The sequence below is a fragment of the Pterocles gutturalis genome, unplaced genomic scaffold (genome assembly GCF_000699245.1).
Source record: "Pterocles gutturalis isolate BGI_N339 unplaced genomic scaffold, ASM69924v1 scaffold37904, whole genome shotgun sequence".
Classification (NCBI taxonomy): Eukaryota; Metazoa; Chordata; class Aves; order Pterocliformes; family Pteroclidae; genus Pterocles; species Pterocles gutturalis.
In genome coordinates this window covers 31,912-55,447 of record NW_010129499.1, presented here as the reverse complement: position 1 = coordinate 55,447, position 23,536 = coordinate 31,912, and the positions used below count along the sequence as shown (strand labels likewise).

General features: G+C 37.1%; 1 protein-coding gene across 1 annotated transcript in view; it reads right to left on the bottom strand.

Annotated features, from left to right (window-relative positions):
- Nucleotides 1-1,572: 1,572 nt before the first annotated feature.
- Nucleotides 1,573-23,536, bottom strand: part of LOC104466519 (metastasis-associated protein MTA3-like) — a gene marked incomplete at both ends in the record, with an annotated part of 52,020 nt that continues 30,056 nt past the window's right edge. Inside the window, 4 exons of the mRNA XM_010079958.1 lie at nucleotides 1,573-1,718; nucleotides 7,952-7,979; nucleotides 12,523-12,677; nucleotides 19,608-19,639. Coding sequence (XP_010078260.1) covers nucleotides 1,573-1,718; nucleotides 7,952-7,979; nucleotides 12,523-12,677; nucleotides 19,608-19,639 — 361 coding nt within the window. The remainder of the gene's footprint in view (nucleotides 1,719-7,951; nucleotides 7,980-12,522; nucleotides 12,678-19,607; nucleotides 19,640-23,536) is intronic.

Below are 23,536 nucleotides of genomic sequence, written 5' to 3'. Positions count from 1 at the left end.
TCAAAGAGAATGTAACTTCAATGAAGCTGTAGGCACAGATCCTTAGAAACCTGACAGGTTAGAGAGAGATGGAATGACTCACAGCACTTCCTACATTTCTACCTGTGTGGAAAGTATTTTATTTAACTGTCTATTTGGCTTGCTGGTTTTAACAATTTTTTTTTCCTCAGCACTTTGAGGCTAAAGCTTACCCATATTCCTTTAAGGTTTTAGTCTAACCTCAAAATGACAGAAACTAGGAGAAATATGTTTGGAAGGCAGAAGTGGGTTAACACTGATATGCCTTTTAAAAATAAGTTCCTTTGTGAAATGTTCATTTATAAAACAAATTGGAAGTGTTTTAATAAGCATTGGACTAATGGAAAGTAGTTGCCATGGGCCAATTAGTTGCATTTTAAAACTCATATAGAGTGGTACCACCTTTATAAGACGAAAGAGGTGCTGCTGCAGACATGCCAATATCTTTTAAATATTTTAAAAGCTTGTCTTATTTTTCTCCTCCTAGCAAGGAAATGTTTTCCTTTGCTTGTGTTTATCTTCCAGTTTGGCATTAATATTATATGGAGCAAACTGTTGCCTATAAACAATAATAACACCAGTTACAAATTACCATGTCATATCTTCCTAAGCAGCTTAATATAGTGTTTTCAAGCATTGCACCACCTTGAGGGCTTCTCTGACATTTTGTGTTTCAGAGCAATAGCTTATAGTTACTATGCATATATATATAGAGAGCAATAAATTATGGTTTTTGAGTGCTTTCTTTACTGGGAGGAAAAATCCAGGTCAAGTGTTTAAAGCACCAACTTCTATGACTGTGCCATGCCTGACGTGTTGCATGGCATAATCCACCTCTCTGTCCCTTTCTACTTGTTTTTGATTTAAAATCTACTCATATCAGAATCTCCTCAGAGCAGAAGCCATCTCTTTGTGTGCATTTTTAGCGTGCCTAGAACAAGAGTAATTGAAATTATTTATATCCAGTTTTACTGCAAACAACTGGCATGGCCTTTGGAAAAAATCACCTTGTTCAACAGGTTTTTCCATGCTTTCATTTCCCCTGAAAATAGCATATTTCATTAATATTTTAAGGTGGTTTAAGATGCTAAGAGAGAAGGAATTAAAGAAGTGCAAAGTCTTACTCTCAGCATTACTATTCATTACTTCAGCTGAATGCTGGAACTGAGAAAATATTTTAACCCCTAAAGAAACATTATAAACAGATGCTGTCATACAGCAGTCATCACATGATGACTAAATCTAAATCTTAACAATCAGCAATGGAATTATTCTCCCAGTTCATCTGTGATCTTGGTACTTACCACCAAGAGACTGAAGTTACCTACTGCAGACGGCTAGGATAAAACAATTACATATCGGTTTCGGTGCAAGGCTGGCTTCTCGCAGAAGCCAGTAGCATGGAGGCCCTTCTAGACTGTAGGCTCAGTTTGAAAAAAACCCTCGATCTGGTTGGTAGGAATGACAGACACCACAGAGCTCAACATGGGTTAAGCAGCTCAGGACTTGCTCTGCATCTCAAGTGGAGCTTTGTGAACTCAGCAGTGACGTTACCTCACTTTACACAGCAGCAGAAGCACGCTCAGCACCACGTTCCTCCCACAGCTGTCCCCCTGAAGAAGGGAGAAAGGCCTGCCTTTGGATTCACGGCCTTTCACCACAGCATCCAGCTTCGTAGAGGGGATCAGAATCGATAAGACCTAGCAAAAGGTAGCTCAAAGGAATGGGTAAAAAGTAAATTATTCATACTCCTTAAAACAAAACAATGGCTCAGGCTTCAACAGACTTGTAACCTGAGCGATGGGACAGCTGCTCTGCACCTTATCTGAAATTCATTAGCCTCTGCTTAGTTACCCTCAACTTCAGATGTTTTACAACATGAAGCCTGCTGTATTAAAGAAAGAGTTGCTTAACCTCTCCGCCCCATGAACGCGCCCACGAGATCACTGCAAATTTGTCAACACGTAGGCACCCCAGGTATCCAAGGAGCCAGAAAGCCTTCCACAGCTCACAGGCACAAACACCAGATCTCAAAGCAACTTCTTTATTCTTCCTAACCATATCAGCAGGGTGTGGGTGAGTTCCTACACTACATAACTTTATACTCTACCAACAGGAATTTTCACTACCATCTAGTTATTCCACAGAAGGATGGCCATTCTCTATAATGATTAAACAGCACCTGCTACTAGACGAAAATTTTACCTGCGTGGCACCATGTATTTTTTCCTGACACAGGCAAGAAATTGAAGAGAAGGTGCATTAGAGCTGGCTGAGAGTGGAATGCAATGTTGCTTTCAACTACTCCTCAAACATCTTGCATATTAATTCACAATTCCAGTATTTTCCCAGGCAAAAATGTTCAGAACATACAACTCCTGTTTCTGGCCTTGGTCTACAAGCATTAAGTGCCATTTTCCCAGCAACATTAAATATTGTTATGATAATTTTCAAAAATATTGTATAAACTAAATATGCTTATCTAAGTCCAAGATAACAGAAAACTTTCCATTATATGCTCCATAGAAGAAAAAAAAAAAAGATAATTTAATTCTGTTGCTGTTTCCCACTTTGACACACTGTCAACACCTCATCTTAACTACTTTAATATTTTATTTATTAGGAGAACTGTTTCAACACAAAACTTTTTGTATTTTTTTTAGTATTTTTGTTTCTTTCTTTCTTTCTTTCTTTCCTTATCTTGTTTGATTACTTCAGGGTAGGTTTCATCTGAGGTTTTTGGCCTGGACACTTTATTTACAGTATTACAGCTTATAGTATTACCCGAGGCTCAAAAAAATTGAAAATATTTTTCTCTTTATCAATTATGCATGTACTTTTCCTGGAAAAATACATGTACCCATATAGTATATTTGGATTGGTTTCTCAGCATTCTGGCTACATGCTATTAAGCAAGGGCTGAAAATCAAAAGTAATAATTCTTACCAGAAATGGCTGGAGAGCAAAAGTACCCTCCCAAAACTGTCCCCTGGAGCTCTGCTCCACACCATCAATCTCTCACATAATCAGCACTTATCTACACACAGAAGCTCCAGTGCAGACTATGGATTAGAAACCTGTACTGTGGCATCAACAGAAGAAAGCTTTCCCACACAATGATTTGATGCTAATTTCTAAGGTCAGCTTCATTTCAAAAATTGTATTTTCACTTTTTTTTCATATTCACAGCACCAAAAGTCCATATCAAGTTCATTTTCTGCCACTCATCCTGCTCTCCACTCTTATGGCCAGCACTTTTCACGTCAGTGTCTCATAGTACTTGCTGGGCTGCTTAACTAAAAACTGCACAGCATCCTTTAGAGTAGGTATACATCAATATTATTCAAGTTTACAGACAAAAAGGTGGAGTTACTCAGAGGTTAAATGACTTGTATGGTGTCTCACATCAAGCAAGAGGCAACTCAGGAATTTTGAAGTGCATATCTGTGCTTTTTCCACTAGAACAACAATTCTGTTTTATTTTGCCAGGTAAATACTTTAGCCTCTATCCATAGCACAATAAGGAAAGCAGCCAGTCACATCTCCTTAGAGGTTTGACAAGAACTGATAGTTATCTCTGTGATTAGCTTTCACAGTCACTATGTTCTCTTCCGTATTTTACATTTAAAATGCCCGTGTAGTTACTTAGCCAAGCTTTTTCGCTACAGAGAACAACTAACATTTGTTTTTCCACAGCCTTACTTACATTAATGCCAGAAGGTTGTGCATGTAAAAGATCTTAATGAGTTAAAACAAAACAAAATAAAAAACCCCCAAAAAACAAAACACAAAACTATCACAGGAAAATTGCAAGAATAAATTATTAAAGACACACACTGAAATAAAGACTAGCTCAGAATTAAGTCCTCTATCTGTAATTTTAAAAGAAGAATCCAATACAGGACAACTTATAAATAAGTTAGTGGGCAGTTCTGTGTGAATTTTAAGACTGCCAGGATCAGTGATATTATGTTGTTGAACATATTCACCCCAGTGCAGTTTTATCGTCTTCTTTGCCATTTAACAACAGTGCACTCACCACAGGACTTACCTAGTTTTAGTATCTCTGCCTTCAAATGACATAGTTCTTAACCCTATGCCCAGCTTCTACTGATTACTATTGCTCATATAGCACAGAAATTGTAAATTTTTTCTCTTAAGACTGATATTGTGCACTGTTTGGGGATTCAGATCATCAATAGCCAACATAGAACGTGATAAACCTCTGTGGTTTAGAAACTATGAGTAAACAAATTTTAGCCCTAAACTAGTGTTACTCTAGCCTTGCTATAGGTAACAACTCTATAATTAATCTTGTCTTTATCTTCTCTTTGATACTTAAATATGCAGAAGATTACGCTGGTCTGACAAGTTAGTATTTTTATTGTTATTTTGCATGTTTCCCAAGGCTTCAAAAGAGAAATCGGCTTCCCATACAAAGATGCATCTTTACAGAAAAATTTATTCTTGTTCAAAACCAAAGTGGTTGTAACTCCCACAGTAGAAGACAACCAAATATTACAAGATGACACATTCCCACTAGGGATGTGGATTTAGGAAAAAGCTGAGCAGCAAGCTAACAAGAAGCTAAGCCACAAGACCTTCAGTTAAAACATCCTGTAAAGAGGACTGGGTTCAGCTACATCAAATCCTCTGCACAAACACAAAAGCTTCTGAAGGAAAACCTTTTGAAATGGCCAACCATATTGCAGGAAGTTCAAAATTTGTCAAGAACTGTAAGAAAAGAGGTTAGAAGAAATGTATGACATCCCAATTTAACATCTGACGTATATGGCGTATTACTGACCAGGTGACGTGCTCTAGCTGACTGACTGCCCTCAGTGGGGGGTCAGGCATGCATTTCAGAGCTTTGTTGAATTGGGTCTGGAAGGTCTAACAAAGTGAATGAGATTTATGGAAAAGCTAAGTACTTATACAGGAGCTTCTCCACTGACATCTTTAAGACAATCCTTAATGAATTTATTATCATCCCCGTGTTTCACTTTTTTTCCCCTCCCAAGTTTTGCACGACAATAAAATTTTGCAAAAAGTCTCATTTCAGAAACTATATTTTCCTTCCCCAATATAAAATGCTCTGGGTACTTCTGCAGCTACGGTCCAACTGTGAAATTACTTTTGTCAAGGGGAGTGGAGAAGATTGCAAGTGGTTGAGTAACACCTCTAAATGTGTCACTGCTCTTTAGCTGAGTCATGTGAATTAACCACATTCAAGCTCCTACCTAAGATGCAGTTGCAAAATATACTTTGGTATCTAAGCCACCACAGAGAGGCAGCATATTTGAATTTCTGCTCACAACAGTGTAAGATCAGATGATCATTTTACAAGACCCAGCAGTGTGACTTTTCAGGCAGCAGTAACTAGGTCTTTTACAACCATCTGTTCTCAGCCTCAGCCTCTCTGCAGTCATCACCAATGCTGTGCACTAATTAATTTTCACCTGCTAATCAGTGGAGACACCTCTAAAACTAACAAATCGCCCAGTTTCAGTCAGCAGCTTCTGGACTCCTGTGGGTGGCATTTCCATGAGATTTTATTACCAATATATTTTTACCTATATTACCAATATAGGTAAAAAGTTTTCTCTGAAAGATGATCTCACATAAGGCTTCTGACCTGCTCTGTGTACTCTTCATCTGATTCTTCAGACAAAGAACAGAATGCATATTAACAGTTGCCTCCAAATCTTCAACAAATAAATCATTTAGGCACCTTGTTAATTTTGATATGAGGAGTTAGGCATCTAAATTCTTGGAGATACAGACTTAAAAGATCTGCTGGAGGTCTCAAGGGAAGTGTGTGAGGGAGCAGGGAACTGAATCTCATTTTCCCAAGTCCTAGGTAAGCACTCCAACCACTACAACATCTTTCCCTTACCATGTAGCTTTAAACAGGACAAGTAGCTTACTACAAACTGAAACTTCATCTTAAAACTGTGAGAAGACTAATACACAGCTCCAAACCAGAATGGTTTTACTTCAAAAAATAACAAAAATGACAAAGCAAAACTCTTAATATCACACGTTCTTCAAACCTACCAGCTCTAATGGCAGAACTTATACTGAACTTTGGGGTTTGTTATGTACATGCTTTCCATGTATATATTTATTATTCCTTTTATACGTTAAAAGGATATTCACATTCTTCAAATGAGCTGATTTTAGCTTCATGGAATGATTCTGCTTTTAAAACCAAACTTTATCATAGTGGTGTTACTTTGACTTTAGGGATTGTAAAAGGAGCCAGAGGAAAAACTTGTCTAGATAAATAGTGAAAGAAAATATCTGTAGGTCCATGAAAACCGCTCAACGAGAAACAAATGTCAAGAGATTATGATCTAGTTTCTATACCACTGGTTGCGACTCTGTATTACAGTGCCTCAGCTAGAGCTCAGAGAAGTATGATTTATAAGGTGTGAAGATAGTGAGCATCATTCATGAATAGTTCACACTAAATAAGGTCAAAATAATAGCTCACAGAAACTATTAGGCTGTGGATTTTCACTCTCATGAGTATACAGCTTTGAGCAGTAGTCAGACGAGTAAGACCACTCCTGAATTGTAGCAAGGACAGTTTCTCCCCAGATTTCCAATGTGCAGTATTGCCACAGTGACTGGAAATGGTTGTCAGCTCACCTGTACTCAGCTGCAGCAATCAGTAAGATATTTGCAATCCCATCAGGGAACATTAGATATAATTCTAAGGGATATATTCTGTAATCCTTGCTTTTCAAGGTATGACAACTATATAATACAACAAAAGTAAAGGAACCAGAAAATTACATCTTTAGAGGCTGATTTTTTGGTTAGAGGGCAGTAGCTGGTGCATCACATTCTCAGGCTTGCAACTGATGCTCTAAGGCTGCAGACAGGCATCTTCGTGTAGTCGGTTACAGGGTCAGGGTCTAATGGGCACAGTGCCATGCAGGTAAGAAATGAAAACGCACTATGCCCCAGATTCAAGCATGGTGAAAGTTAAAAACCAGCATCCCAATTCAAATCAAATTGCCTCATCTTTATGAATACTAGATATCATCCCTGAGTGTATATTAAAAATACTCTCTTTGGTGCACAAATTTTTTTGCACAGTCGGTGAAAAAATAAAACAAACATACCTATGAACATTTCTGTGATACAAACTGCAAATGTTAAGAGGAAGAAGGAGCAAAACTGGAACCCTGACTTTGATCTAGACCAGCATCTATGCGCTGTAAAGCAGACACCAGGCACTGGAGACACTCCTCCACTTCTCTCCCAGCAATGTGCTATGAGTGGTAACTCACACTGTGCCTGACCTTGTCTAAGCATCGATTAAAACACATGTGGGAGGGAGAAGGATGAAGGGCAGGTCATTCACAACTGTTAATATTGATGATACTTAGAAGGGTTTGGTTCACTCAAGTTTTCAGTTTGCTTTAAAGGCACAGGTTAGGGTTTACAGTGATAAAGCTACAGTGCAAAGAGTGCTAGCAGCATATGCAGGAGCACAAAGGGCTGTGAGCACTAGCATTACTCTTCCCGACTTCTGCCAGAGGACCAGACCACTGATGGCCAAGCAAGGCTCAACATTTTGCTGAAGTTTGTTGTCAGCTTCACATTCTTTTCTGTCTCAACATGCAACTTTGGTTTCAAGCTTTGTGTGTGTATTATGAGACATGCATAAATAAAAATGAGTGGTATCAGGTAATTATCACAGCAATTGGAATACCCTTACGTAGTACCTCAACAAATCAAGGCAAGCTTTTCCTTTTGGAGAAAGAACATAAAGTGAAGAATACGAAAATTGCCTGTATAATGCTGCCACAGGGATGCATTTTATCAGCATAAAGGAAGCAACGTCTGCTGGTAACAGCTAAAGATCACGTTCTAATTTTAGCAGTTGAAGTTAACTCATTCCCAATGGAGTTGCACTTACCGTGAGAAGGTTTCTAACTGCTTCAGCACTGAAAGGAAACAAGCATCGAGTCATTCAGCTGCAGTTCTATATACAAATATGCTTTTTGGCCCATAAAGGGAAAGCATATGGAATCTGCTGCTACAACCTATTCAGCCAAACATTTCCACACATTTTTTATAATGCAAATGCTGGAAAAAAAATTCATTTTCCACACAGTGTTTTAGCTGTCCCTATACAAGTATGATCATTACCATGCACATACATTCTGTTGTGGACAGAGCATGTGTATAGGAACTGTATGCACACTGCATACCTAGAATTGGTAAGAAAAGTTTTAAACAACAGATGAATTTCCCTTGACATCCAACAGCTATATTACTATTTTAATACTTAGATTATTATTATGTCTTACATAACTCATCAGATACTAAGCTGATATATTACATTTTTATTAAACTTCTGGAGATCACAATATGAATTTTCCCATTTTTTAAATCATTATTTAACTCCTAGAATGGTGATTCAATAAAGAATTTAATTTCACACAATATCATTTTCTGGATTAACCTCAAATAGGGCCTACAAAAAAGTCCCCATTACAGCTAGTCAACAAAAGGGGAATAAAACCCAAAAAGCTTCCTTATAGCAAAGGTGATTTAGAACAATGTCCTGAATAAAATCCTTTTATAGCTATGAGACTTTCGGTTGATCCTAAAGCATGCACCGAGTGCTACGAGAATCCTAGCAGCTAATAACTAAGAATATTAAAAAGAAATAAGGCATCTCCCTTGGTGAGTAGTGATAAATGTAAGGCTCTTTAAAGAGTGATTTTTTTCAATGAATTGTGTAAATAGAGTTGCACTTTAGAATAAAATCTTGAGCAAGTTATTTCGCAGTAGGGAATGAGAATTCCTTTTTCTTTCAAAAAGGGCAAGAATAAAGGAAAATACAAAAATGTTAAATCCAGCAAAGGTTAACATAAAATTATGATGTAATGTCAAGGTAAGTGTTCTCAAACTGTCACCTGGTTTTCTGCCTAGATTAATCCCTGCTGTGAGCCTGTGACTGAACAGAGGTGTGGAAATCCCAAGTGAGCTGAGGCACACAGGCACGAGGAAGGTTTTTGAATGGAGAGTGCAGCTTGCCACTACAGATGAAATAGCAAAACCAGGGACCTCTGCATTTACTGGCAAAATTCACTGAGCATGCTGACAGGAATTCAGGAAGGGGACCTCTATATATAGATATAGATCATTCAAGAAACTCATACGGGTGATTCATTCATGGCACTAGTATGTAGGCAGATGCAAACTCACTCTGTCCCTTCCCCAGACTGGCAGGGCGCTGTAACATCTGCAGCTCAGCACCATGCTAACGTGCAGCTCAGCTTTGCAGAGGCCTCTGGGCTTGGAGGGAGTGGAATACAAATGGGAATTATGCTGGCATTTTTTCCCAGATGTGCAGATACTGAAACATAACAGGGGAGGAAACTGCTTTCAAATAGCTAGAGCTAAAAAAAAAAACAAAAACAAAAAAACCTGAAATGTATGAGGATGCACATTACAACTCATATAAAGTGCATTCCTCAGCACCTAAAATATCTTGATCTTCAGATGTAAACTCCAGTCTTTTTGTTTCAATGATACATATGCTTACACTGAATTTCAAGTGTACCGGCAGTCACTGCTGAACTGTGGCCTGAGTGAAGTTTACATGATATATAACTTCTACAGTTATTTTCACTGCTCTGAATATCTAGCTCCCTGCTCATTCATCAGTACAAATATCTGGAATCTGTGAGCAATTAGATATACAACATTTAACTTTAGAGAAATATGACTGGTGCTTAAATTCAGAGGGGGAAGGATGATAGTTCTTCTAAAACATCTTCTAAAATGGGGCTATAGGCATAAATACATACATTCATTTTATCTACTGAGAGATAATAAAATTTAGAATGCTCATGTTTGGCATCTTTGGCTTGGTTAGCATGAAATACACTGGCACCTTATTTCGTTTGGCAGCAATATTACATTTTCTTTTGTCAACAAAAGAGAAAATGCATTTTAGCTAAATGTCTGAGAAAATTTACCCTCTAGACTCCCTACTTGATGTTTTATAGAAATATGCATCTTAAACCTTAATTCACTGCACAAACAAAAATATTTTATGACAGATAAATAAAAATCGTTATAGATTGTTGCAAACAAAACATTATACTGAAAAATATTTTCCCTTTTGCAGGCTGTAATTACACTGAAAAATATTTTTCCTTCTGCTGTAATTAGCATGTGTCAGGGCAACCGCCCAGTATCAATACATGCTGGGGAATGAAGAGATTGAGAACAGCCCTGAGGAGGACGACTTGGGGGTGTTGGTTGATGAGAAGCTGAACATGAGCTGGCAGTGTGCGCTTGCAGCCCAGAAAGCCAATCGTGTCCTGGGCTGCATCAAAAGAAGTGTGACCAGCAGGCCGAGGGAGGTGATTCTCCCCTTCGTGCTTTCCACGTCGAGTTGTAAAGGCCAGAGGCAAGCAAGAGCTGAGAGGAGAATGAGCTACACTGTTCTATATAATCTTGGAATAAATGTGCAGGGAATCAAAGGATCAAAGGAAAACGCTGGAAAGGAGAAAATATACCGGAGGTAGGAAAGGAATCAATGGGGATGGGGACAGGAGAAAAAGAAAAAAAAGGAAAAGGTCTGTGGGAGAGAAGGAACAGATCTCATGTGAAACAGAGTTTCAAAGGATAAAAAGTTGCTGTCTCCCATTAGATATAGTTTTGCAGATTAATGTAGGTGGGGCACTATTACTCCTTGTGTGCTGTTAACACAGAAGGAAGGTGCATGGCTACGTACCAGCACTAAACCTACAGGGCTAGCTCTGGTCAGATTGGGAACGGCTGTACTGGGGGCTCGATCCACGCCAGCTCCTCCAGCGCAGGTCAGCGTGACACGGCATGACGTGACATTTTCAGGTACCTCCTTGTTCAAGGGAGTATCAATGAGGTCTAACTACCCAATGTTCCCCTTACCAGGAGATTTCACGCTTAAACGTTTAATGAGTTGGAGGAGAGCAGCAGACACAGAGTCCTGACGACTAAGCCCCTTGTCTACCACCACCATGGGTGCAGAGGAGGAGACAGTGCAAGTTCTGCCTCGCTGCCTGGCTCGGGTATGGTGTCCATGGGATGGCCATGGGAGCAGAGAGGGGGATTTCCTAGGATGGGAACAGGCAAGGCTATCACGGATGAGTGTTTTGCAAAGGCAGGAGTCATCTCACCATAGTTTGATCATCTAGAATTTAAACATCTCATCTAGCCCAGTTGTCTGGGCTACCTCCAAGAGCAGTGGTGAGAGAAAAACACTGCTAGTGTAGGACCCATCTCATCCTTTGACAGGCACTATGTTATAGGATTTAAAACAAAAAAAAAACAAAAAAAAACCAACCAACTGAAAATTCGAGAACTTCAAAAGGTTACCAGTCTCAGCTTTGAGGATATAATTATGAGGGATTAGTCTGATACCACTAAGCTCTTTGCATCAAACAACCGTCAAAATAGTGAATGCTATTAATCTGGGCTAGGTATCAGAAGCCTAAGAGCTCATCATCCTCCTACCACCCTCTCTGAATTGTTGCATTCCTCAGACAAAAGAAAAATGAAGTGCTGTACTTAATTGATCTTGAAATAACCACCAGTCACATACTAGTATTTTGAATTCCCTAGCTGAAACTACCATAAACGAGACTAAATATGCACATTTTCCTTGGTTAGCTCTACACTTACATATGTTCTTTCTCTTCCCTCATTTTATTATTTACATTCTGGTTTAAAAGCTTGTAAGCTTTTCTAGGCTTGTGAAATAATCACAGAAGTGACGAGCAGTCTCATGTTACTTGCAGTAACAATCCCCTTGCTTAAGCAAGATTTTAAAGGCTTTTAAATAACAGGCCCAGCAATCACATCTTACAAAAATAGACTATAACTTCTTGTCTCAGTCTGAATTAGATCAGGGAATGGCCAGATCTTAACAGGAGAAGAAAAGAACAGAGTAGCCTCCAGAAAAATAGTGAGTCTTGCATGACATGAGGCTCTACTGGGAAAAGCAAAAAGCTCATTAAATTTTACCAATTAATCTGCAAACAAAAGACGATCATCTTAGCTGCTCTTAAATGAAATCCATTTCTAGCCTGGAAAAGACGCTGTCTGATGTACATTTCTCTATTGTGTGCTGCAGATTTTTCAAGTTCTGAAAATTTTAGAGTATAGCCTACATTGTGGATGCATTTACATTTTTTCTGAATGATCAGAGGTGTGTTAAACTTCATTGTATATGAACTACAATTAGTAACAATTAAAAAGGTCTGATCTTTGCCACAGAGAAGCAGCCCTGACTGACCAAATCTTATTAATGAAATACTGATAATATTAGTATGCAAGAGATGCAAAGTTGGGTGTATACTTTGAGGTAACATTGCTTTTCACTGTACCGCAACCTCAAATAATAATGACAAAAACTTATGCAAATAATGAGTCAATAACATGTATACATTGAAGCCTCGTTCCCTGCTTAGGATTCACTTCTCTTACCTGGTCTCTTCTGTAGCTATAAAGAAACCATCATCTGAAGCATCAAGCCAATTTTGCCTCTGTCTCTTGATCACTGGAATGGTGCTTGTCTTAATGGCACTTGCACTGGCTTGCAAGGCCTTACCATTAGTCATATGAACATGAGGAGCAGCATGCTGAAATCATAACAAAAAAGGGGAAAAATATTTGCCTGAGAATAAGCATAATTCTGTCAACTAATTCTCCTGTAAAGGGCAGCCTACATCCTTCTCAAAGACCAGCTAGTCTTCCTCAATCAGTACCTGAGGGGCAGGTAACCACCTGTGCACATTGACATGTTTTACACACACAGCTCTGAAAGATCTTTAAAAACTAAATTAACCATTTTTAATGTAATTTTATACAAAGAGAAATTGAGGCATGAATCAATTCCATGAACTAAGCAGTTCCACAACAGAAACCTGTTGACTTCAGGAGAGAATTCACAATTTCTAAGAAAAAAACCAGTACCTTAGCCAATGAGACAAGATTTGTTTTTTCATCCAAGTATGGCATCAATCTATTTTTTTTTTAATCTATACTTCTCACTTCATACGTCCTTTGTCTGTCTGTATCTCTCTCTTTTTAAATAAACATCACTGTATAAGACAAGTGCTGCTAACCTAAAAGGAAGCAGGGTAACAAAGGTTTATATCACCCTGCTGGTGCCATGGTTCTTAGGTTCACTTGCCAGTATATATCAGATCTCATAGCAACATGCCTGCCTTCATTTTAATACAAATAACATTAAACATAAAATGATGCATTAATTTTCCACTAAACCTTTAACTGGAATAGCTGTGCAACAAGAGGGTAAGTAGTCAGATCTAACGAGAGAAGCTGTTGTCTTATACGTGAAAAGGAGAGAGTAAAAATAATATTTTCTATATGGCATATAGGTAACATTTTGGAAGAATATCCCATGACAAAGATATTAATTTTGGTAGTAACACTCGTTTGCCACATGATCAGTTATCAGCAGAACTAAATAACAACATTATTTGATTAAAACTGACATCTTACAAGACATTATACAAAGATGAAAGTCTTGCTTACTTTATCTCGCATGGATTCAGCATCATGTTTTCATAGAAGGACTATTTCTTGGTGAAATAATACAAGTATTCCTCATTACTTGACAGCATTTTTGTAATATTCCTAAAATGTGTACAATTCTGCACATTCACAGGAGCAACCTCTAATTCGGGGACCGATTCCATAGACATTGAGTAAGGAAGAGCCTCGTAACATCCACAAAGACTATCAGAACAGAATGCAAAACTGATCTCTTAAATCATGTCAAAAAACCATAACAGCCAGAAATAATAGACAGAGGCCTCATTTCTTCTGCACAATTCTTGCACTCGTATTCAATTTATTACGTTCACATTATGCGGCAACCTTTAACACACCCTGATCCACACCGTTTGCTCTCTCCAGTAAGAAAAATTTTATGCATTCAACAAAGAATTCTAGCATTCATTATTTTAGTGTAAATAACTGAATAATCTCCTCTATGATTCCTTAGATCTGACATATCAATACCAAACAAGAACAAAAAGAGCAACAAGACATCAAATTTGAGTGAGTCACAGATAACTCTTTCTTAGAGCTAAACTATTTTCCTTTGTCTTAGAAAGAAATAAGGCTTACGGTGAATTTAGTTGCTGTTGCACACAGGGCTGTAAATCCATCTTTGGATGGATTTTCCTAAATATTTTCCTGCGTTTTTAACTTTTTAAAATTTGGTGTCTAGACTGCAGTTTGATTTTCACTTTTTTTTTTTTTTTTTTTTTTTGTGTTGGCTTTGGTGGGGAAGAAAAAGTAAAGGACATGCTACCAGAAGTAATTCAGCTGTTATTTAGAATAAATTCATGCTAAAATACATAGTTTGGATGAAATTAGAAATTCATGGATGTATTTAACTGATGACCTCTTTGTGGACAAAGTGGATAGTGCTCAAAAAGTAAGAATTCATGCATGGAAAAATGCTGCCATACATCAAAAATTTCACAGTACATCCAAACCAATTATTTTTATCTGGCAATGGGCACTGTCATACGTTACAGAGGAACATTCAAGGGCTCAAAGGGCCATTTTTTCCTGTGCTTCCCCAGTCAGAAATGGGTTTAAGTTGTCAAATATAATGTTTTATCTCTTTTCATAGGCTCCTTTTTAATACTCCAATTGTTTCCTTTATTCAAAACAACACACACAGGCAAAAATATTTCAGGAAACATACAAGGTACAAAAAGTCCACTTCCTATGGCATAAAACCTGAAGAACAGCTAAGCCTCATGGAAAAAGTATGGTTTTTTATAATACTTTTTACCCTGGCAGAGACAGATGTCATTACCAGTTCTGAACTTCTGCTTTGTCTACTTTTATTAGACCCTAACTCTTATTCCAGGCAAGATATAACATTACAGAAAATACCGTAAGGGTTAAAACATAATCTCATTTCTGTTGCATCATATTGCTTAGAATTTTCTCTTTTATTTCACTTCTCCCTCAGTCCTTTCAAGCTATTTGAAGAAATTAATTACATTTCACTTAAAGACAACAGAAAATAAGATAATTGTTCTCCAGTCTGTGTGCTAGGGACCACATTATCTTTAGTTTCTAGTCAATCAAAACAATTGAAGTTCTCGAACAATTTAGGAGTAGAAAATCAGTTCATTAGTTCCTCTCAAAAAACATATTTACCACTATGCTTGTTATAAATATGAGCATTTGATGCCACTATCATACTAATACCAACACCAAGAGCAAAATTAACTTTCATACAAAGTACTTGTTGAATGTTTTTTATTTTTTTTTTATTTTCCCCCTCTAGCACACAGTTACACTACGAAGGTTATGAAAGCCTCAGGCATACGACCTGGACCACCACAGAAGCCCTACTCAGTCAAAAAAACCTGCATGCAGCAAGCTCAAATAATGTCATCATAACACTGTTGTGTGCAATTAGCAGCTGGCATTTTGATTTTGATTGCATACGTCACTAATAAGCTGTGCTATAATTTTGCAACAACACCACTGGTATTAAGGGTCCACATCCCAGAGGCAGATCACAGAGAAGCACCTGAGCAGCAGGGGCTCTACTCAGAGTATGCTACCTGCGTGTTGGACAAATCCTCCTCCGTGCTGAGTGACTCGTATCTCCCAAGTTCTTCCTCATCTGAATCTGGTATGTTCGTTTAGATCTCTAGTACCTCTAGGACATAACTGTTCCATGCCCAAAAGACATCATGAGAAGTGCACATGAAAGAAAAACCTTGCAGGGCTAAAGGAGCGCTGGGTCAGGTAATGTTACATCCAATAAAGAACACAAATATCTAAGCACAGAGTTATCTCTGGGAAGAGTTTCACCTGCCGAACAGCAGGTCTCCATGCTGCAGACTGAACACATCCTCAGAGACCTCTGAGACCAAAGGCAATCCTTTAAAGGTTTTCAACAAGGAGGAGTTTATGGGAAGACTGTTTGTTCTAGTGTCTTCACAGCTTCACCTGTCCCCTGCTCAAACGCTTCTCCGTGGGTGCTCTTTTCAGGTATTTCTCTCACAGGCTGGTGCACAGCTCGATTTTTGAGATCTTCTTGCAAGTGCTGCTAATCAGAACTCACCTGGCAGGGGCATGAATCTCCCATTTGCATACACAAACGTTCATTTTCCAATGAGCAAGTCAGACACCTCCAGGGGACAATGAATGAAAGAGTCCCTTTCATGAAGAAGCTACATAAGAATGTGTTTTTCTCTGCTAAATCTTCTGGAAGCAGCGGCACTCATTCAAACAGTTACTAATTCAATCAGTTGTTTAACTGTAAATCCAGGTCTTTCAATTCAAGGTGCACTAGGCATAAGGCTTTGCTATGTCTGAGAAACAAAGGAATTAGCTGTAAAGCATCACTGCACACATGATACGTGCTGCAGGGACAGCTATCAGTCCAACAAAGTTTGGATACTATTCCAAAGACACATACAATCCTGTTGCCTTAAATTAGCATTTTAAAATGTTTTGTCTCATCTTTAAACAAAAAATGCAAATCAAATAAAAAAGAGCAAAAGAAGCTTACTACATCAAAAAAAAAAGTCATTAGAAGAAATCAGGATGCTCAGATGAGTGGTAATAATCCATATGAATTGGTTCAATCTATTTTGCATTGACCTAATTATACAGGGTATAGCATAAAACAAATGTAAAAAAAAAAGTTTAAATCAGGTATTGATTCTGTTTTGCCACACCTGGAGTGTTCTTAGCATTATACCTCTATAATAAGCATCAAGGTTGGGGACTGGTTTAGTTTACTGATTCATGGAGATCTGACATGAATGTAAAATTTTTAAAAACATGCTCATATGGATCTCCACACAGCGTGGAGTCACAAATGTTGGTGCTAGCATGCCGGCATACGTTCAGTTTGGATATAAACTTTAATTTACAAAACCTGAAGGCAATTTAAAAAAAGATTCTCAAACAACAGATCATATTCAAGAAATAAACCAGGTAGTCAATGCAAGTATTACTTCTGAATCTCCTGATTTGCCATCAAACCTTTTACAAAACACCTAAACTAGATGTAATGATGAAAATCCAATGACTCTTCTGTGCAAGGGGAAAGGGAGGAAAAAAAAAAAAGAAGAAAAAAAAAAAAAAAAAAGAGTTGACTTCCCAAAGGATCTGTTCTAAAATACTACAGTGTTTATAGCCTCTGTATTTCATAGAAGTTACACAAAAGCTATATAAACTCAGAATAAGCCATATCTTTAAAAGCAGCATTTTGAAGTAAATATTTATATAAATTAGTAAATCAGTAATGAAAGACTATATTAGGCATCTACCCACAGAATAAAGAGTAATCTATTTAATAGTTAAAACAGAAGATGCCCTCCCTCCCCTCACACAGACCCTTAAATTTTTTCTAGTTTTTTATTTTTACGAACAAGAATCTGAAACAAAAAATAGGGAGCCATCACTGTATTTAAACACAGAAGAATAATTATTATAATGTTCTCAGAAAAACTGCACTTCTTTTTCCTTAGCTAAGTATGCACTGCTCCTCCTTGGCTTTGACTTAAACATAAATCTGAATCTTCAGAGATGAGATGAGATTTTACAACTTATGTTGTTTCACCACCTACAAATGCAATTTAAAAGGTTTGCAAATACTTCGCCTTGGTAAGACAAAATCCTCTTTACATCAAAGCATCCAAGGCAGTATACACATTTGCTGCTATACCACTCACATTCTGATTGACTAAAGATCATGCTTTAAGTTTTTATCTGTTACAATATTAACCATAATCAGCCCCAAAAAAGGGGATTTTCTTTTAGAGTAATTATTTATTGCAGTAGCTATTTAAAAATGGATCACAGCAGTATAGTTTTACTATGTCTGTATTGAATAGGCAATCTCACACTGCTCCTAACACACTGACTAGTGTATTTCCTGGCTTTACTGACATTGCTCCTACTCATGGGAGAGTAAGAAATTTTCTGTTACTCATTCAGTTATGTTTTAATTGCAGAGAAGAGTGGACATATTTCATAATCTTTTCACACTGTTTAAACAGAATACTTACTTTTAATTGTACTTTAAGTGCAATGGACAATTACTGCACACTGCTTTGACTGCAGAACGTTAGAGCGGTCTGAGTTGTCAGCAGAGAGCTCTGGAGAGGTTCACAACACAGGAACCTCGAGAACTCAAGCTATTTAAAAATCTTTCTCTTCATCTCTTTAAAGTTTGGCCATGTTTCAGTGCAAGGATACATTCATATAGGCAAAATCCCCATTTCCTTGGGTCAGTTTTTAGAGCTGTTTTGATACATTAATGGGAAAGATAGACTGACAAAATATGAGTTATCTTCAGAGTAAAGTTAATTAAAAAAAAAAAGGGGAAACGAAGACTGAAGTTTTCACTAGCTTCAGCATTAACCTCTACCTCTTTTCCTGACCCCAATGCAGAACTAGAAATACTGAAAAAATTCTGAATCCGAGGAACACAGTCAAATAACTCCAAGCATCTTATTTTGAAATAGGTCTATTTAAACCAAATTAGCGACAAACAAGGATTACATCACATCCAGTAGAAAACATGACTTTTTTCCAAACATATCTCTACTATTCTGAAATTTTGTGATCTGTAGACCTTACCTCTTTATTATCCATTTGCACTGGACTATTAATGACTATTGATCACAAAGGCAATGAACTAAATTTACCTTTTGTCCCCTGTTGAATCAAGTTTCTGTGTGGGAACTTACATATCCCACAAACGCTGTACACACAGAAGAGGTAATAAACTTGAAGAGACACCCTGAAAACTGTATGAATTAAAGCAAACAAGCTTACATCATGTCTTCTTGGGTTTTATTCTAAAATTTCAAAACTTGTCTCAAAAATTGTTCTTTTTCCGAAAGTAGATAGCCCTTCCCCCAAATATCTAAAGAAGAGGCATGAATCATTCCCAGTCAGAGAAAGCTTTTCTTTATGTGAATTTTCATTCAGTCTTGTCTAACTTTTATTAGGAGTTCGAAACAGAAAGAGACTGATAACATTACTCAATCTATAAAAACCCAAGATAGACAATAAATCCATGACATTTTTATGCATGAAACTTTTAAATCTCATTTTTTAAGATGTATCTGTCTGTTTAAACATTTCTCTGTTTCTGGAACCCAAACTATCAAACTCAAGGTCTAAGTCAGAAACTGGCCTCATAGGAATGTGGCGCAAGAAATTACTCTGCTATTGTTTCGAACTTGGAGATTTTATCAACATTAATTTGACATAATCAAAAATCACTTAAACACATAACATACAGAACTGTAACTGGATTTTTCACCTATTCAAACTGACAGCACTGGTACTTCTTAAGCTATTCAGCCTCACATTTTTTCCAAGATTTCCCATGAAATGTGACAGACTCATTTTAGCTCTACAGTGATGCTGGACTTTATTAAAAGAAAACATGCCAATGGCATAGGATACTACTATATCCACTTTGTTTTCAAAGGAGAAATCATACTTATAGATAGATCGATACCTATAATCTCTTTACTTACCATTATTGTTCTTGTTGTATGGCTGGATGATTCTGGAAAACAAAAGAACCACAGCATATTAGAGTATTGTCTTTATCCATAAAAGCCCCATTTTCTGATGCTTGCCCTGAAGGCTAAGATGCTACTGTTCAGCTGCAACAACGAACATATTATAAATGCAGAGACTGAAAAGATTTTTGATGAAACGAGCATGAGAATCATCACTGGTCCTGAAAATATATGGCACAGTCTAGTATGCTGTTAACTGCACTCATTCTCTTTGCTTAATTATCCTCTTCTGCAAGAAAATATAAAAATGGAACTAATTCATAATTCATATTTCAAGAAGTGGGTTTTTTCATTTTGCTTTTAACATATGGCATCATTTAACATGGAGGATTAGCTTTGCAGAAAAAAATACAAACAGTGTCATCTTAATTCCATTACTATTTCCATTTGAAAAAGCTTTCTAAAACTAGACAATCCTTTTCCTGAGAGTTTTAAGATGGATTCTCAGTTTGGAACTGACAAAATATATTGAGTAGTGCAATATTCAGAAATCTTAATTATTCTCTCCAATATGATAAATCAGGAGTCAGTCAACTGAACTCACAGTTAAATTTATATAAAATTGCTGAGGAATCACAACTAGGTCAATAGTTATCATAGATTTCATCCCGCTGCTTAAATTAACTTACATTTATCTTTTTTTTTTTTTTCTCGCAAGGACAGAAGTTAAAAAAAAATAAAAAAGAAAATTTGCTGCTGATCAATAAGATGCAAGATGATACTATTAGCAATCTCATAGACTTGCTAAAAAATTTGGGCAACACATCATATCAGTTATAGTACACAGAGTTCTTAAGGAAGGAAGATGCAGCAACACTATACACAGTTCTGGGTAAAACATACACAATTGTGCATGAATTAAACCAACAGAGTCTCAACTCTGCAAATGAGATAAATGTACAATAATTGCAATGGGGTAGTTATTCTTGCCCTGCTTCCAAATTCCAATTCATATGGGGTTCCAACTGCCATCACTTACACAGAGATTTCTCCAGGGTTTTTATTGCTAAAAACAGTATTAAAGAGATTCAAAGGACATGAGAAAGAACAGCTGCACATCTCTTTCTGAAAAAATTGTAATTATACTCTCAAACACGTGTTTCTCTTTCATTTTGAGCAGTCATCTTAACGAGCCTGAAGGTATAGTTCAATCAATGAGAAAGAAACAAAGACAAGACATTTTAAACATCTCAAACTATTTAGAAATTTCAGTCCCATACTCAGCAGTAACTCCTGTATCTAGTTTACATCTACTTTTCCACAAGTCTTCATCCTTAATCAAATCTAATTTTTAAAATCTATAAATATATCAATACACATATCAATGACTTCCTTTTGGTTCCCATTGATAAAGGTTCCATAACGTGAAAAGCTACCTAAAGCCACCAATATTTTAGTTGTGAGCTCCTCTCCCAGCTCCCTTTTCCTCTCTTTTTTTCTCACAAAAATTATCATATATAAAAATACATGTAGGTCACTAGTCCTCTAGTGACTAGCTTTAAAACTGGTAATATTAGTTTTAAACTCGTAGTATAAAAATTAAATACTGTGACAGTCTACTGATTCCTGACACCTGAATATATTTGGCATTGTTATGAAGCAAGAGATCACAGCAGAGTGAAGAACTCTATAATCTGCTTAATTTTTATCTTCACAGTAAAGTGATTTTTGTTATTACAAGTTTATTTATTATTTCATCATCTCAATGACATAACAACTCAGGACTTTAATGTTCCTGAGAAAACCCAGAGACTGTATTTGTGGAGGTATAACCATCTGAAAAACTCTTGAGACAAGGACTCATTCTGTTTATACATTCATCTCCCCAGTAAAACACAGCCTATCTCCAAGAGCACAACTACATTTCCTGAGGAATCCTCAACTTAAGCAGAATGACCAGGTTAAACAAAAAGGATGGGGTTTCTTCTCTCTTGAGATCCAGAGAAGATACATTACACAGCACTTCCACTCACCTCCAAAAAGACCAAAATGAACAAAAAATCCTCACTTTCTATACTCAGATACTACAGTAATAAAATCTTCACTCGTACTCAGAGGTGCTATGCTTTTGGCACAGATCTATGTGCCAAGTCTACAAAACTATGTTTGGCTGTGATTGTCCCAATATAATCAGTCACCTTCTCAGTTCCACAGAGAACTGAGTGGAAGAGATAATATGTCCCTAAAGGGAACTGAGGAAGAGCCGAATGTACCTGGAGGCTGCTAAACAGCATATTTTTGAGGAATACTTTAAAAACACTCTTAATGCAATGCCAACAGCTGTTAACTCCAGGATATTACCATATTGATAACCTATGAATAGAACCGAGCAAAGAAGTGAAGAACTGCTATATTTGTAGACTTGCATCTCTGTGTTATATCATATAATAAAGATATTCTCTGTTTTTTGCATATCTTTTTCTTCGCTTTAATTGCTGTAGATACTGGAGTATCATCTAAATTGCCAAACATCTTTTAGAAAGACCTGAGTATATCCATAAATAAAAAGGGAAAGAACTGCTTAATAAGTAGACAGTCAAAAGATTCTAGGGTCTAACAAAGACTACTAATTAAGGTACTGTTGTTACACAATTTAAACTCTTACATATTCTGATAACCCAAATATTCAGATTTTAGAACTGAGGAGACACTAATTTCTTCTAGACAATAACTACGCTCTGATTTGACAGGATTCTCACCAACATCTAACATGAACACACACCAACCAATTCTCTGGAAAACTCTGCATTTAATTAATGCAACTAAGGACAAAAGCCCTTGCTTCCAGTTAAAAAGACTGTCATGCAGCATTCGAAAAAACATGTTTTACAAAAGGTCTGCACATCCATGCAACCTCCAACGCAGCTTGAGGGCAACAGAGCTTATTTAAAAACCACAAATGTCTTGGTGTTCAACAGAACAGAAAACAAACCTTTGGGATTTCAGTTTTATCTGCCAAGTTTCAGAATGCCTTAGGGAATTTAAATAATCAGGCTTTGAATCTCAGTGAAACACGCACCCGTGGACATTTGGTTTATAAATGAGTTCTTATAGCAAATGATTTTGTGCAAGGCAATAACCTGCACTTGTGCTTCTGCAGTAGAAAGGAAACTCCAGAACGCAGAATGGTTCTCCCCTTACGGCCAAATGAAGTGCTAGTGAAGTGGATTACTCCACTTTAAAGATAAATGGTCAGACAACATCACTAATGGTTTTGGTGATCCGATGCGAGAAAATGACAGTAAATGCAACTACAGTACTGACAAGATGTTAGAAGTTTATTATTGTGGAGAAATTGATGCACCAATGGCAGAAACTGCCTAAGATGCTCATAGGCTCTTCCTACAACATATTCATTTGAACTCAAACAGAAATGTGTAAGTTGTAAAAATAAATTACCTCACATTAGAAGTTTCTTTACCAACCGTACTGACCAATGAAGTGTTTCTCCCTGTTTACAGGCACTAGGAGACTATAACATTTCCCATCGCAAAACCATTTAAGGCTAAATCAGAAAACGTCCATTGCTAAGGGATGGTGCCAGATACAGTATTATTTCAGGTTTACGTATTATTCCCTAGTAACATAATACTTTTTTTTTTCCCTTAAGGGTTCTTCAAGCTAGGACAGAAGCCACATCCTTAATAACACTCCAGTCGCTTTCCAGCTGTTCATGTGTTATGTTCATATGTGCTATTCTTTAGTCAGCCTGCTGATAGGAAACTTAGTTATGTGACACTCATCTTTCTCTTTTATACTAATGGGGTCATCAGCAATACTAGTGAGTGAAAGGTTCCCTTTTCTAAACGTTTCAAAATAACTATGCTTCAAGATAATGTCATTTAGACATATGGAAAATAAAGACAGATATGCAATAGCAG